At 42.7% G+C, this 13,924-nt stretch overlaps 1 protein-coding gene across 2 annotated transcripts; it reads right to left on the bottom strand.

The window, feature by feature from the left end:
• Window positions 1-464: 464 nt before the first annotated feature.
• COP13 (Proteasome component (PCI) domain protein) lies at window positions 465-5,017 on the bottom strand. 2 transcript variants are annotated; one of them, XM_048685788.2, is made up of 11 exons: window positions 4,679-5,017; window positions 4,426-4,547; window positions 4,105-4,351; window positions 3,969-4,026; window positions 3,794-3,883; window positions 2,417-2,479; window positions 1,775-1,864; window positions 1,391-1,549; window positions 1,190-1,311; window positions 810-882; window positions 465-733 (listed from the first exon to the last, which is right to left on the bottom strand). In XM_048685788.2, the coding sequence occupies exons 1-11, from the start codon at window positions 4,864-4,866 to the stop codon at window positions 662-664; spliced, it is 1,284 nt and encodes a 427-aa protein (XP_048541745.1). In that variant the 5' UTR covers window positions 4,867-5,017; the 3' UTR covers window positions 465-661. The 2 variants fall into 2 exon arrangements, with proteins under 2 accessions (XP_048541745.1, XP_048541746.1); XM_048685789.2 differs by having other exon boundaries at window positions 465-727.
• Window positions 5,018-13,924: the final 8,907 nt, after the last annotated feature.

Raw genomic sequence — 13,924 nt, 5'->3', positions numbered from 1 at the left:
GCTAAGGGTGCCGGAGTGCTGGGTGGCAGAAGTCCGAACACCTGAGACTTTTGCAGACGATTTAAAGCACGGCTCTCCCTGACATTGAGCCGGGGAAGCAAACTTGTTCTCCAGCGCTCTCTACCTCGTGTATGTGTGCAACTCACCTCGGTTTTGCTATTCCATAACTTTCGCGAGGTTGCAGATGAACAGGTACTCAACCAGGCAGTCGCCTGACGCGTAAGCAGCCCCAACTGACCTTAACTTGGTCTGTGTTAGGGAACCAAAAGCTCAACCTTTTTAGGCTGTAACCAAACTGACGGCCAAACCGGTTACTTACCGACGGAAAGCGCTTCGGCCGAACGTGATCGTCCGTCCTACGGACTAACTTGGCTTTCTACTAAAAAAAGACTTAACTTTGCCTAACCAGGTAACCGGCAGTAAACACAACCATATTCTTCTTCGCACAGAAGAACACCAATGGGTACTCAAAATGAAAGCTTGCTGGGCAAATTCTAAGAGTGAATATCATTATCCCTAAGCAAAAGCTCCCATCCTTTAATTCCAGAAATTACAGGGTTCAAACTTCGATGGCTGTAATATACGGGTCGAACCAATAATAACCTCAGGGCAAGGCTAGCTTGATGGTAGTACTTCCGAGACACCCAAGGCGCTGATCATCTCAAAAATATTTGTGTGGAACCGAGTCAAAGTCATCATAGTCGAATCTTGCACGTTCCCTTCCACTCTGCACCTACTCACACATATTAGAAAACAACAGAGGGCAACGGCAAGAAGGGAAAATACATGTGCAAATCTGAAGAGCTAACCTTCATCAAAAATGCATGATCGCACGAGATGTTCTGATCAATTGAGGTCAGCTTCTTGGACAAAGCCATCAACCTGAAGAATATTTGTTACAGCGTTAAATCAGTCACAAAACATTAGTTGTTTCTGCTCCATATTTAATCATATTCAGCATGTGCCTAAGAATAAATTCTGGAATAGAAAAAACATGCCACCTACTAAAATAGAATTAAGCAATCCAGTAAACTATATTTCGAATTCTCAGTGATGTTCGTTGAGACTATGCATAGGACGCAAAGAGTGGAACTATGTACCAAGGAAAATGATAAATTTCAGAAATCTAGGAGCGTGCACAACTTTATATATAACATACAGTATGCGGTAGAAAATAAAAGGCACGTACCTTTGAATAGAAGAGTCGATGTGCTCCACCATCTCACTACTTTTATATTGCTCGGGATCTTCATTAAAGCTGACCATGCCATCCTTCTGGTTTATCGTTGCATGGATCTCACCATCTTCAATCTGAATTTATAGAAGTCAAATTGTGTGATAATGCTTTCCGTAGATGCTAAAGATCACCAGACTGCATACAAACACCTACCATCCTAAGTACATGCATCTCAGCTTCTTTCGGGGTGTTAAGTTGAACAGAGCTGGCAATGTCTTCAAGTGAAAGAGTTAAGTAGGTCTGGGTCAGCCTCTGGATGTTTCGCTTGTACATTGAAGAGAGCACTTGCTTCACTAGTCCAAAGTTGTTATCCTGAAACATGCAAATAATCAGAAACCAATGCATATTACTGTGCCATGAAAATCTTACTGACAGATTCTTTAGTAATATATAGCATATAAATAGAAAAATAACAAGAAGTAGTTCCCAGCAAGGAAGGAGGTAGGTACAGCCGGGGGTATGCCTGGTAACAGACTGACACTAGTCACTAACAGTAGAGCATCTTATTAGACAAAGAAGGAAAGAGAAAATACTCACAGTTTGGAAGGCCTCTGCATTTGACTGGATGAATGTTTCCAAATCAGAGTAGCTACCAGTACCATAGCATGTAGACAGATCAACGTAAATCTAAAAATTAAACAGATAGACAGCATTAATGCTTCCAGAAAGAGCTAAAAAGGATTATCATGTAATAAAAGGGATAAATTACATCATTTATAGCAAAAGCACATATTATTAAAGCATGGCACTAGTGGTGACAAGACATCCGTGTACTTATTGTCTTAGGACTATGAAACTAAGTCAGTTCATTTTTAAAGTCTAAGGAATGCACATTGTACCAAGAATCAATCAAATGTAGCTGATAGAGTAAAGCAATAAACATCATTCAATAGAATAATGCACGAATAACCACCATAAAATTCATCAGAACTGAATCAATTTGACTACCGTGGCACCAAACCAATGAATAAACTAGGAAGGGCGAAAAAATATACTATGAATATATCAGAACTAAATTTAATTTGACTACTATCACGCCCAAAGCCAATGAAGAAACTAAGGAGGGCAGATGACTACCAGTCTACCACATTGCATCCAACAACTTGTGAGTGCAAGAGCAACACCTTTTTTCACTGGATACATTTGAAATTATAACTCATAGGAAGGAAGGAAGTATACCTGAGTGTGATTTTTCAGATTCCTTTGAGCAGTCGAAGATGTGTACTTGGGGAATGACGGAACCTGTTCAAAAAATTCAATACATCTCAACTTGACATACCGCACCAGACTTCAACAAAATCATTCCGAATGTAACAAACTATCTCAACATGATACGGAACCACCAGTAGAGCAAAGGGCTTACAGGGCCATCTGTTTTCGTTCCAAACAAATAATGATGGACAACGGTTAATGATAACGATATGCACGCACTAATATGGGCACCAATAGCCTATGTTGCCATATTTTCTTCATTCGCTCACAAAATTTGTATATTTGTGCTCCCTATTTGTACCAACTAGGGATAACAAAACAAAGAATTATGAATTTATGATCATCAAATCACAATAGGTTTATCGCATTATCCCATCAACAGAAGATAGGAGGAGGGGGTCCATGCATTCAGCTTGTAACGCCAGCATATCTGAAACACGTGTAGTCTCTTTTCAGGGATATGATACTACATTAATCTAGCATTCTAGCATCAAATTTGGCCCTATGTCATTCACATTCTTATCTTAGAACTAGCTTAATCAAGCAAGTGGCATACTCCCTCCGTCCTTTAAAGAGTGTACTTCCAACTTTTTTGGGAAGTCAAACTTTTTTATGTTTGACCATATTTATACAATAACACACCAACATTTATGCCATCAAATTAGTAGCATTAGATTGATGATAAAATAAATTTTCATCATATACGTATTTCGTTTCACAAACATTGATATATTTTTGCACAAACTCGGTCAAACTTTGAGATAGTTTGACCCTCCAACAAAGTTGGAAGTACACTCTTCAAAGGACAGAGGGAGTATATGAATAGGACACATCTTTGGTATTAATGCATCGCTTTCTTCTGGTGTTTCATTTGATCGATTTCCTATTTTCTATGTGGCAGTGGGTCTTAAGTTACATATTCCATTTTAAAATGATTTTCTTTTGATTAAAGCTGGGAAGAAACAAACTTGTTCTCCCAACAACAATTGCAGGTGACCACTACTCCCTCCGTTCCTAAATATTTGTCTTTTTAGAGATTTCAAATGGAATACCACATACAGATGTATATAGACATATTTTAGAGTGTAGATTCACTCATTTTACTCTGTATGCAGGCACTTGTTGAAATCTCTAGAAAGGTAAATATTTAGTAACGGAGGGAGTACATCTTATATCTTATTTTGGCAACTAATAATGTGTATCTATCTATAGGAAGCATCAATGTCGGCGATCAAAGCTAGGCAGGGTAGACATGCCTTAATTGATCCAAACCCAACGCGATAAGGGAACTTTTTCCTAAAAGCAGCATCACAAATCACTATAGAATGCAAAGAAGTGATATACCTGTCCACTCTGAATGAGTGAAACTAGGACATACTTCTTGTAAGCCTCGACAGTAATTGCATTCAATGACGACATTGGGGCAGTAACAGCCTGAAAAAATAAGTATATCTTCAGTAAACAGCACAAACGGAGAAACGGCTACCCAGAAAACTAGTCGCATAGTTGAAGGCCTCACATTGTGAAGAAGCTCCAATGCTTTACGGAACTTCTTCAGCCCAATGTATATCATCGCCCTGCAAGAGAAGGCAAACTAGTAAGCAAGTCAACACATACTCAAAAACCGTAAGCCATTCAACAAACTTAATCCAGACCCGTAGTAGCAGTAAAGGAACAAGTCCTTGGGCTGATCAACTTCAAATATATCGTCTTCCAGGACGCTCAGGCCAGCCTTGTACTGCTTGGCCAGCAGGCACAGCATCAGGTATTCGGCGTGGAGTGGGGTAAGCTGCTCTGACGATGTCTGGATCTTGCGGACAGCAGCCCGAAGCGGAGCAATCCCTCGGATCGGCGCATTGAGCTGCATGACCTCGTTCTTGAGCACCCTACAGACATTCAAAACTGCACAAACAAAAAGATTAGCCCGCAGCTAAACGAAACGGAACAATTCGATTTGATAATCGCACGGCACGCACATTTGTCGGGCGCCATGCGTATCTGGTCGGCCGAGCAAGAGGTGAGGAAATCGGCCACGGTCACAAGAAGGTCCCCGCCGGCGTGCGCCCTCAGATTAGCAGACGACGACACGAAAGAATCCCTGCAGAGAGTAAACGAACGATTAGATGCGCTAGGGATCGATCGACGCGAAGGAGAGATTGGAGCGTCGCGGCGCGATGGACTCGAAGGGGGTTAGGGTTTTGGTGAAGGGGGGGGAGGGGGGTCGCGTACAGGAGGTAGAGGTAGCCGAGGGAGTGGGCGCCGGGGTGGAGGTGGGAGAGGAAGGGCAGGAGGCCGGCGGAGTGGACGCGCAGGGCGTCGCCGTCGGCCTGCTTGAGGAGGCCGTGGAGCTGCGCCAGCTCGTCCGGGCTCCCGGAGAGACCCTGGATGTGCGCCACGAGCGCCTCCACCGACTCCATCGCCGCCGCCGCCGCCGCCGCAGATGGGGTTTTGCCCTTGCTCCTTGGCTCGAATTCGGGGGTTTGGTCTGGTGCCGTTCGCGATGCTGGTTTTCGCCTGGTTGGGGGAGACGAGACGGGACGGGACGAGCGGCGGATGGTGCTTTTGTGAGCACGCGACCGGCCCAAAGGCGTCTTGTTCTTGGGGGCCTCTACGTCTGAGGAATCTGGACCGTTCGGTGAGTTTGGAGATGTAATCTGCCCCGTCCATGTACCCAACTCAGCCACAACATGTGAGACAGAAAGAGATCAGATAACCCTGAAAGAAAAAAGAGGTCACGGATTATAACTCTGCCGTTTGATGGGTGGAGAACAATGTTTTGACCTATCTACAGTGTGTTTGTTGGAAAACTTTTTTTGAAGTGCTAACAACGTGAAGTCCTTAGTAAACGACTGCCCGGTTTTTTCCTTTTGTTAGGGTTCCTGACGTCCTCTGGCGGCGACTGCCAGAGTTCCCCATAGATCACCGAGTTTCGATGATTTCCCACGTTAACAGTTGTGAGATCTCGCCTCCTGGTTGACAATTCTTCAGGCGACCGCATGGCTGACACGGGATCGCAAGGACTCCCACAAAGAGATGCATCAGGCGGAAGTTCTGCTGAGAAGGACTGCCATTATGCAGCGAATTTGGAGGATAGGTTTGAGGGACTGGACTTGCATGGTGAAGAAGAAGAACTTGATCTCTCTGGAGACATTGAAGGGTTGACTGAGGAATCTCGCTGGATTGGCGTGTTTAGGGTTCATACTCAGAAACCCTTTAGTCACGTGGCACTTTTTAAGGCAATGCGTAATGCTTGGGCATCGGCATAAGGGGTCACCTTCAAGCCCAAGGCTGCAAACATTTTCCTGGCTCAATTTATGTGTTTGGGTGATTGGAACCGAGTGATCAATGGCGGACCTTGGGACTTCCGCGGTGCGACAGTTGTGATTGAGGAATATGATGGGATCTCTAATATGGAGGATTATAAGTTAGATCGTATTTTTGTTTGGGCTCGCATCATGGGGTTACCTGAAGGACTGATGAAGAAATCAGACTTGGCGACGAAAATTGCTAGGAAAGTAGGCATCCCGCCTATCAAGGTGATTGTGAATGAAGGACGTTTGAACCCTACCAAGTACTTACGAGCGAGAGTGTACATCATGTTGGATACCCCGCTTGTTCGCTTTGTTCCGCTCACACTGAAAGAGAAGAAGAAATATCCTGTTGAGTATGAGAAATTACCAGATTTTTGCAACTTTTGTGGATTGGTCGGTCATGTGGTCATTGAATGTGGGGATGGCATTCATAGGCCTGAAGAATGTGAGTGGGGGCGCTGGCTGCTGGTCAATTTCGACAGAGACAATGCTAATCAAGCTCAAGGAAGAGGAATGCCACGAGGGTATGGTTCTGCTGGAAGGGGCGGTTGATATGTCTCCAACGTATCTATAGTTTTTGCTTGTTCCATGATGTTTTATTATCAATCTTGGATGTTTTATAATCATTTTATATCATTTTTCGGTACTAACCTATTGACATAGTGCCCAGTGCCAGATCCTGTTTTTTACATCGCGGGAAATCAATATCAAACGGAGTCCAAATGGCACGAAACTTTACGATGATTTTTTATGGGCCAAAAGGAAGCAGATGGGCCCTGGTTGCACCTGGGGGAGTCCCGAGGAGGGGACAACCCACCAGGGCGCGCCAGGAGGCCCTGGCGCGCCCTGGTGGGTTGTGCCCACCTCGGGTACCCTCCGGACCGCCTCTTTGCTCTATAAATGCCCCAAAAATCCTAAAACCCTAGGGGAGTCGATGAAATATTCATCCAGCCGCCGCAGAGTCCAGAATCACCAGATCCAATCTAGACACCATCACGGAGGGGTTCACCACTTCCATTGGTGCCTCTCCGATGATGCGTGAGTAGTTCTTTGTAGACCTTCGGGTCCGTAGTTAGTAGCTAGATGGCTTCGTCTCTCTCTCTCTTGATTCTCAATACAATGGTCTCTTGAAGATTCATATGATGTAACTCTTTTACGCTGTGTTTGTTGGGATCGATGAACTTTGAGTTTATGATCAGATCTATGTTTTTATATCCATGAAAGTATTTGAGTTTCTTTGATCTCTTGTATGCATGATCTCTTATAGCCTCGTATTTCTTCCTCGATATTTGGGTTTTGTCTGGCCAACTCGATCTATTTATTTTGCAATGGGAAGAGGTGCCCGGTAGTGGGTTCCATCTTACGGTGCTTGATCTCAGTGACAAAAAGGGAGCTGACACATATGTATCGTCTCTACTAAGGATAAAAAGACGAGATCTATATCTACCGCCATATAGATAAACGAATCTTGTCTACATCATGTCATCGTTCTTATTGCATTACTCCATTTTTTCATGAACTTAATACACTAGATGCATGCTGGATAGCGGTCGATGTGTGGAGTAATAGTAGTAGATGCAGGCAGGAGTCGGTCTATTAATCTTGGACGTGATGCCTATGTAATGATCATTGCCTGGATATCGTCATAATTATTTTAAGTTCTATCGATTGCCCAATAGTAATTTGTTTACCCGCCGTTTGCTATTTTTCTTAAGAGAAGCCACTAGTGAAACCTACGGCCCCGGGGTCTTATTTCTCATATGTTTGTCTTTGCGATCTACCTTTTCCTTGCTTTTATCTTCAGATCTATTAAACCAAAAATACAAAAATACTTTGCTGTCTATTTATCCAATCTATTACAACCTACCGTCATGCACCAATTTCTGGCGCTGTTACCCGAAAGGGATTGACAACCCCTTTAACACGTCGGGTTGCGAGGTGTTATTATTTGTGTGCAGGGGTTGTTTACGTTGTGTTGCTTGGTTCTCCTACTGGTTCGATAACCTTGGTTTCATAACTGAGGGAAATACCTACCGCCGCTGTGTTACATCATCCCCCCCTCTGCGAGGAAATACCGACGTAGTTCCAGCTGCCATCAAGGAGAATTTCTGGCGCCATTGCCGGGGAGGATCTTCAACATATACCAGGTTCCTAATCGCAAATTTTCATCTCCTCGCAATTTACATTATTCACCATTTGCCTCTCGTTTTCCTCTCCCCCTCTTCACAAAAAATTTACAGTTTTATTCGCCTCACTTTTTCTTTCTTCGCCGTTTTCTCGTCAGATCCGTTCTTTGCTCGCAATCATGAGTGATTTCAGTATTGTTGGGGAACGTAGTAATTTCAAAAATTTACCTACGCACACGCAAGATCATGGTGATGCATAGCAACGAGAGGGGAGAGTGTTGTCTACGTACTCTCGTAGACCGTTCGCGGAAGCGTTATATCAACGCGGTTGATGTAGTCGTACGTCTTCACGATCCGACCGATCCAAGTACCGAAAGCACGGCACCTCCGAGTTCTGCACATGTTCGACTCGGTGACGTCCTCGCCTTCTCGATCCAGCAAGAGGGGCGAAGTAGTAGATGAGTTCCGGTAACACGACGGCGTGGTGACGGTGTTGGTGAAGAACAATTTCCGCAGGGCTTCGTCTAAGCACTACGAAAACTATGACGGAGGATAAACTACAGGGGACGGGGTTGCCGGCACACGGCTTGGTGTTTCTTGATGTGTCTTTGGTGCTAGCCCTGCCCCTCTATTTATATGTTGAGCCCTGGGGTCGGAACTTGGAGCACAAGCCTCCTCAAAGTCGGTTTTGCCCGAAAGGCAAGAGTCCCACTCGGACTCCAGGACCAAACGCCACAATCCTTGGCGTCTAGCCCAGGGCCAGACGCCAGTGTCTCCGGCGTTTGGCCCCCTGACCTCCGCAAAACTCCTTTTGCACCGACTTATAGCCCCATGGGCCTGACCCCTTGGCCAAACCATATCATCTAATATATGAATCTTTACCTCCGGACCATTCCGGAGCTCCTCATCATGTCCGTGATCTCATCCGGGACTCCGAACAATATTCGGTCACCAACATACATAACTCATATAATACTATATCATCAACGAACGTTAAGCGTGCGGACCCTACGGGTTCGAGAACTATGTAGACATGACCGAGACACCTCTCTGGTCAATAACCAATAGCGGGACCTGGATGCCCATATTGGCTCCTACATATTCTACGAAGATCTTTATCGGTCAGACCGCATAACAACATACGTTGTTCCCTTTGTCATCGGTATGTTACTTGCCCGAGATTCGATCGTCGGTATCTCAATACCTAGTTCAATCTCGTTACCGGCAAGTCTCTTTACTCGTTCCGTAATACATCATCCCGCAACTAACTCATTAGTTGCAATGCTTGCAAGGCTTATAGTGATGTGCATTACCGAGTGGGCCCAGAGATACCTCTCCGACAATCGGAGTGACAAATCCTAATCTCGAAATACGCCAACCCAACAAGTACCTTTGGAGACACCTGTAGAGCACCTTTATAATCACCCAGTTACGTTGTGATGTTTGGTGGCACACAAAGTGTTCCTCCGGTAAACGGGAGTTGCATAATCTCATAGTCATAGGAACATGTATAAGTCATGAAGAAAGCAATAGCAACAAACTAAACGATCGAGTGCTAAGCTAACGGAATGGGTCAAGTCAATCACATCATTCTCCTAATGATGTGATCCCGTTAATCAAATGACAACTCATGTCTATGGTTAGGAAACTTAACCATCTTTGATCAACGAGCTAGTCAAGTAGAGGCATACTAGTGACACTCTGTTTGTCTATGTATTCACATATGTGTTATGTTTCCGGTTAATACAATTCTAGCATGAATAATAAACATTTATCATGAAATAAGGAAATACATAATAACTTTATTATTGCCTCTAGGGCATATTTCCTTCAGTCTCCCACTTGCACTAGAGTCAATAATCTAGATCACATCGCCATGTGATTAACATCAATAGTTCACATCACCATGTGATTAACACCCATAGTTCACATCGTCATGTGACCAACACCCAAAGGGTTTAGTAGAGTCAATAATCTAGTTCACATCGCTATGTGATTAACACCCAAAGAGTACTAAGGTGTGATCATGTTTTGCTTGTGAGAGAAGTTTAGTCAACGGGTCTGCAACATTCAGATCCGTATGTATTTTGCAAATTTCTATGTCAACAATGCTCTGCACGGAGCTACTCTAGCTAATTGCTCCCACTTTCAATATGTATCCAGATTGAGACTTAGAGTCATCTGGATCAGTGTCAAAACTTGCATCGATGTAACCCTTTACGACGAACCTTTTGTCACCTCCATAATCGAGAAACATATCCTTACTCCGCTAAGGATAATTTTGACCAATGTCCAGTGATCTACTCCTAGATCACTATTGTGCTCCCTTGCCAAACTCAGGGCAGGGCATACAATAGGTCTGGTACACAGCATGGCATACTTTATAGAACCTATGGTTGAGGCATAGGGAATGACTTTCATTCTCTCTCTATCTTCTGTCGTGGTCGGGTTTTGAGTCTTTACTCAACTTCATACCTTGTAACACAGGCAAGAACTCCTTCTTTGACTGTTCCATTTTTAACTACTTCAAAATCTTGTCAAGGTATGTACTTATTGAAAAAACTTATCAAGCGTCTTGATCTATCTTATAGATCTTGATGCCCAATATGTAAGCAGCTTCACTGAGGTCTTTCTTTGAAAAAACTCCTTTCAAACACTCCTTTATGCTTTCCAGAAAATCTACATCATTTCTGATCGACAATATGTCATTCACATATACTTATCAGAAAGGTTGTAGTGCTCCCACTCACTTTCTTGTAAATACAGGCTTCACTGCAAGTTTGTATAAAACTATATGCTTTGATCAACTCATCAAAGCATATATTCCAACTCCGAGATGCTTGCATATTTTGTTAGCACCTTTAGGATTGACAAAACCTTCTGGTTGCATCATATACAACTTTTCTTAAATAAATCCATTAAGGATTGCAGTTTTGTTATCCATTTGCCAGATTTCATAAAATGCGGCAATCGCTAACATGATTCGGACAGACTTTAAGCATCGATACGAGTGAGAAAATCTCATCGTAGTCAACACCTTGAACTCTGTCAAAACCTTTTTGCGACAAGTCTAGCTTTGTAGATAGTAACACTACTATCAGCGTCCGTCTTCCTCTTGAAGATCCATTTATTTTCTATGTCTTGCCGATCAACGGGCAAGTCAACCAAAGTCCACACTTTGTTCTCATACATGGATCCCATCTCAGATTTCATGGCCTCAAGCCATTTCGCGGAATCTGGGCTCATCATCGCTTCCTCATAGTTCGTAGGTTCATCATGATCAATTAACATGACCTCCAAAACAGGATTACCGTACCACTCTGGTGTGGATCTCACTCTGGTTGACCTACAAGGTTCGGTAGTAACTTGATCTGAAGTTACATGATCATCATCATTAGCTTCCTCACTAATTGGTGTAGGAGTCACAGAAACAAGTTTCTGTGATGAACTGCTTTCCAATAAGGGAGCAGGTACAGTTACCTCATCAAGTTCTACTTTCCTCCCACTCACTTCTTTCGAGAGAAACTCCTTCTCTAGAAAGGATCCATTCTCAGCAATGAATATCTTGCCTTTGGATCTGTGATAAAAGGTGTACCCAACATTTTCTTTTGGGTATACTATGAAGACGCACTTCTCCGATTTGGGTTTGAGCTTATTAGGCTGAAACTTTTTCACATAAGCATTGCAACCTCAAACTTTAAGAAACGACAGCTTAGGTTTCTTGCCAAACCATAGTTCATACGGTGTCGTCTCAACGGATTTAGATGGTGCCCTATTTAACGTGAATGCAGTTGTCTCTAATGCATAACCCCAAATCAATAGTGGTAAATCGGTAAGAGACATCATAGATTGCACTATATCAAATAAAGTACGGTTATGACGTTTGGACACACCATTATGCTGTGGTGTTCCAGGTGGCATGAGTAGTGAAACTATTTCACATTGTTTTAACTGAAGGCCAAACTCGTAACTCAAATATTTTACTTCTGCGATCATATCGTAGAAACTTTTATTTTTGTTATGATGATTCTCCACTTCACTCTGAAATTCTTTGAACTTTTCAAATGTTTCAGACTTGTGTTTCATCAAGTAGATATACTCATATCTGCTCAAATCATCTGTGAATATCAGAAAATAATGATACCCGCCGCGAGCCTCAATATTCATCGGACCACATACATCAGTATGTATGATTTCCAACAAATCTGTTGCTCGCTCCATTGTTCCGGAGAATGGAGTCTTAGTCATCTTGCCCATGAGGCATGGTTCGCAAGCATCAACTGATTCATAATCAAGTGATTCCAAAAGCCCATCAACATGGATTTTCTTCATGCGCTTTACACCAATATAACCCAAACGGCAGTGCCACAAATAAGTTGCACTATCATTATTAACTTTGCATCTTTTGACTTCAATATTATGAAAATGTGTATCACCACGATCGAGATCCAACAAACCATTTTCATTGGGTGTATGACCATAGAAGGTTTTATTCATGTAAACAGAACAACAATTATTCTCTAACTTACATGAATAACCGTATTGCAATAAACATGATCCAATCATATTCATGCTCAACGCAAACACTAAATAACATTTATTTTAGGTTTAACACTAATCCTGAAAGTATAGGGAGTGTGCGATGATGATCATATCAATCTTGGAACCATTTCCACTACACATCGTCACTTCACCCTTAACTAGTCTTTGTTCATTCTGCAACTCCTGTTTCGAGTTACTATTCTTAGCAACTGAACTAGTATCAAATACTGAGGGGTTGCTATAAACACTAGTAAAGTACACATCAATAACATGTATATCAAATATACCTATGTTCACTTTGCCATCCTTCTTATCCGCCAATTACTTGGGGTAGTTCCGCTTCCAGTGACCAGTCCCTTTGCAGTAGAAGCAGTCAGTTTCAGGTTTTGGTCCAGACATGGGTTTTTTCACTTGAGCAGCAACTTGCTTGCCGTTCTTCTTGAAGTTCCCCTTTCTTCCCTTTGTCCCTTTACTTGAAACTAGTGGTTTTGTTTACCATCAACACTTGATGCTTTTCTTGATTTCTACCTTCTTTGATTTCAGCATCACGAAGAGCTTGGGAATCGTTTCCGTTATCCCTTGCATATTATAGTTCATCACGAAGTTCTACTAACTTGGTGATGGTGACTAGAGAATTTTGTCAATCACTATTTTATCTGAAAGATTAACTCCCACTTGATTCAAGCGATTGTAGTACCCAGACAATCTGAGCACATGCTCACTGCTTGAGCTATTCTCCTCCATCTTTTAGCTATAGAACTTGTTGGAGACTTCATATCTCTCAACTCGGGTATTTGCTTGAAATATTAACTTCAACTCCTGGAACATCTCATATGGTCCATGACGTTTAAAACGTCTTTGAAGTACCGATACTAAGCTGTTTAAGCATGGTGCACTAAACTATCAAGTAGTCATCATATTGAGCTAGCCAAACGTTCATAACATCTGCATCTGCTCCTGCAATAGGTTTGTCACCTAGCGGTGCATCAAGGACATAATTCTTCTGTGCAGTAATGAGGATAAACCTCAGATCACGGATCCAATCCGCATCATTGCTACTAACATCTTTCAACTTAGTTTTCTCTAGGAGCATATCAAAAATAAAACAGGGGAGCTCAACGCGAGCTATTGATCTACAACATATATATGCTAATACAACCAGGACTAAGTTCATGATAGATTTAAGTTCAATTAATCATATTACTTAAGAACTCCCACATAGATAGACATCCCTCTAAACCTCTAATTGATCACGTGATCCATATCAACTAAATCATGTCCGATCATCACGTGAGATGGAGTAGTTTCAATGGTGAACATCACTATGTTGGTCATATCTACTATATGATTCACGCTCGACCTTTCAGTCTCCGTGTTCCGAGGCCATATCTGTTATATGCTAGGCTCGTCAAGTTTAAACTGAGTATTCCGCGTGTGCAACTGTTTTGCACCCATTGTATTTGAACGTAGAGCCTATCACACCCGATCATCACGTG

Source organism: Triticum urartu, chromosome 7A (genome assembly GCF_056163025.1).
Source record: "Triticum urartu cultivar PI428250 chromosome 7A, HENAU_Tu73, whole genome shotgun sequence".
NCBI classification, from domain to species: Eukaryota; Viridiplantae; Streptophyta; class Magnoliopsida; order Poales; family Poaceae; genus Triticum; species Triticum urartu.
The sequence above is the reverse complement of the archived record's forward strand: the minus strand, read 5'-3'. Positions and strand labels throughout refer to the sequence as shown.

What these genes read in the sequence shown, in the direction of transcription:
- COP13 (XM_048685788.2), bottom strand. Translation starts at nt 4,866, where the DNA reads ATGGAGTCGGTGGAGGCGCTCGTGGCGCACATCCAGGGTCTCTCCGGG. An exon ending in CATTGGAGCTTCTTCACAAT is followed by an intron (nt 3,884 to 3,968) that starts GTGAGGCCTTCA and finishes TTATTTTTTCAG; the next exon opens with GCTGTTACTGCCCCAATGTC. An exon ending in ATCTGAAAAATCACACTCAG is followed by an intron (nt 1,865 to 2,416) that starts GTATACTTCCTT and finishes TTTAATTTTTAG; the next exon opens with ATTTACGTTGATCTGTCTAC.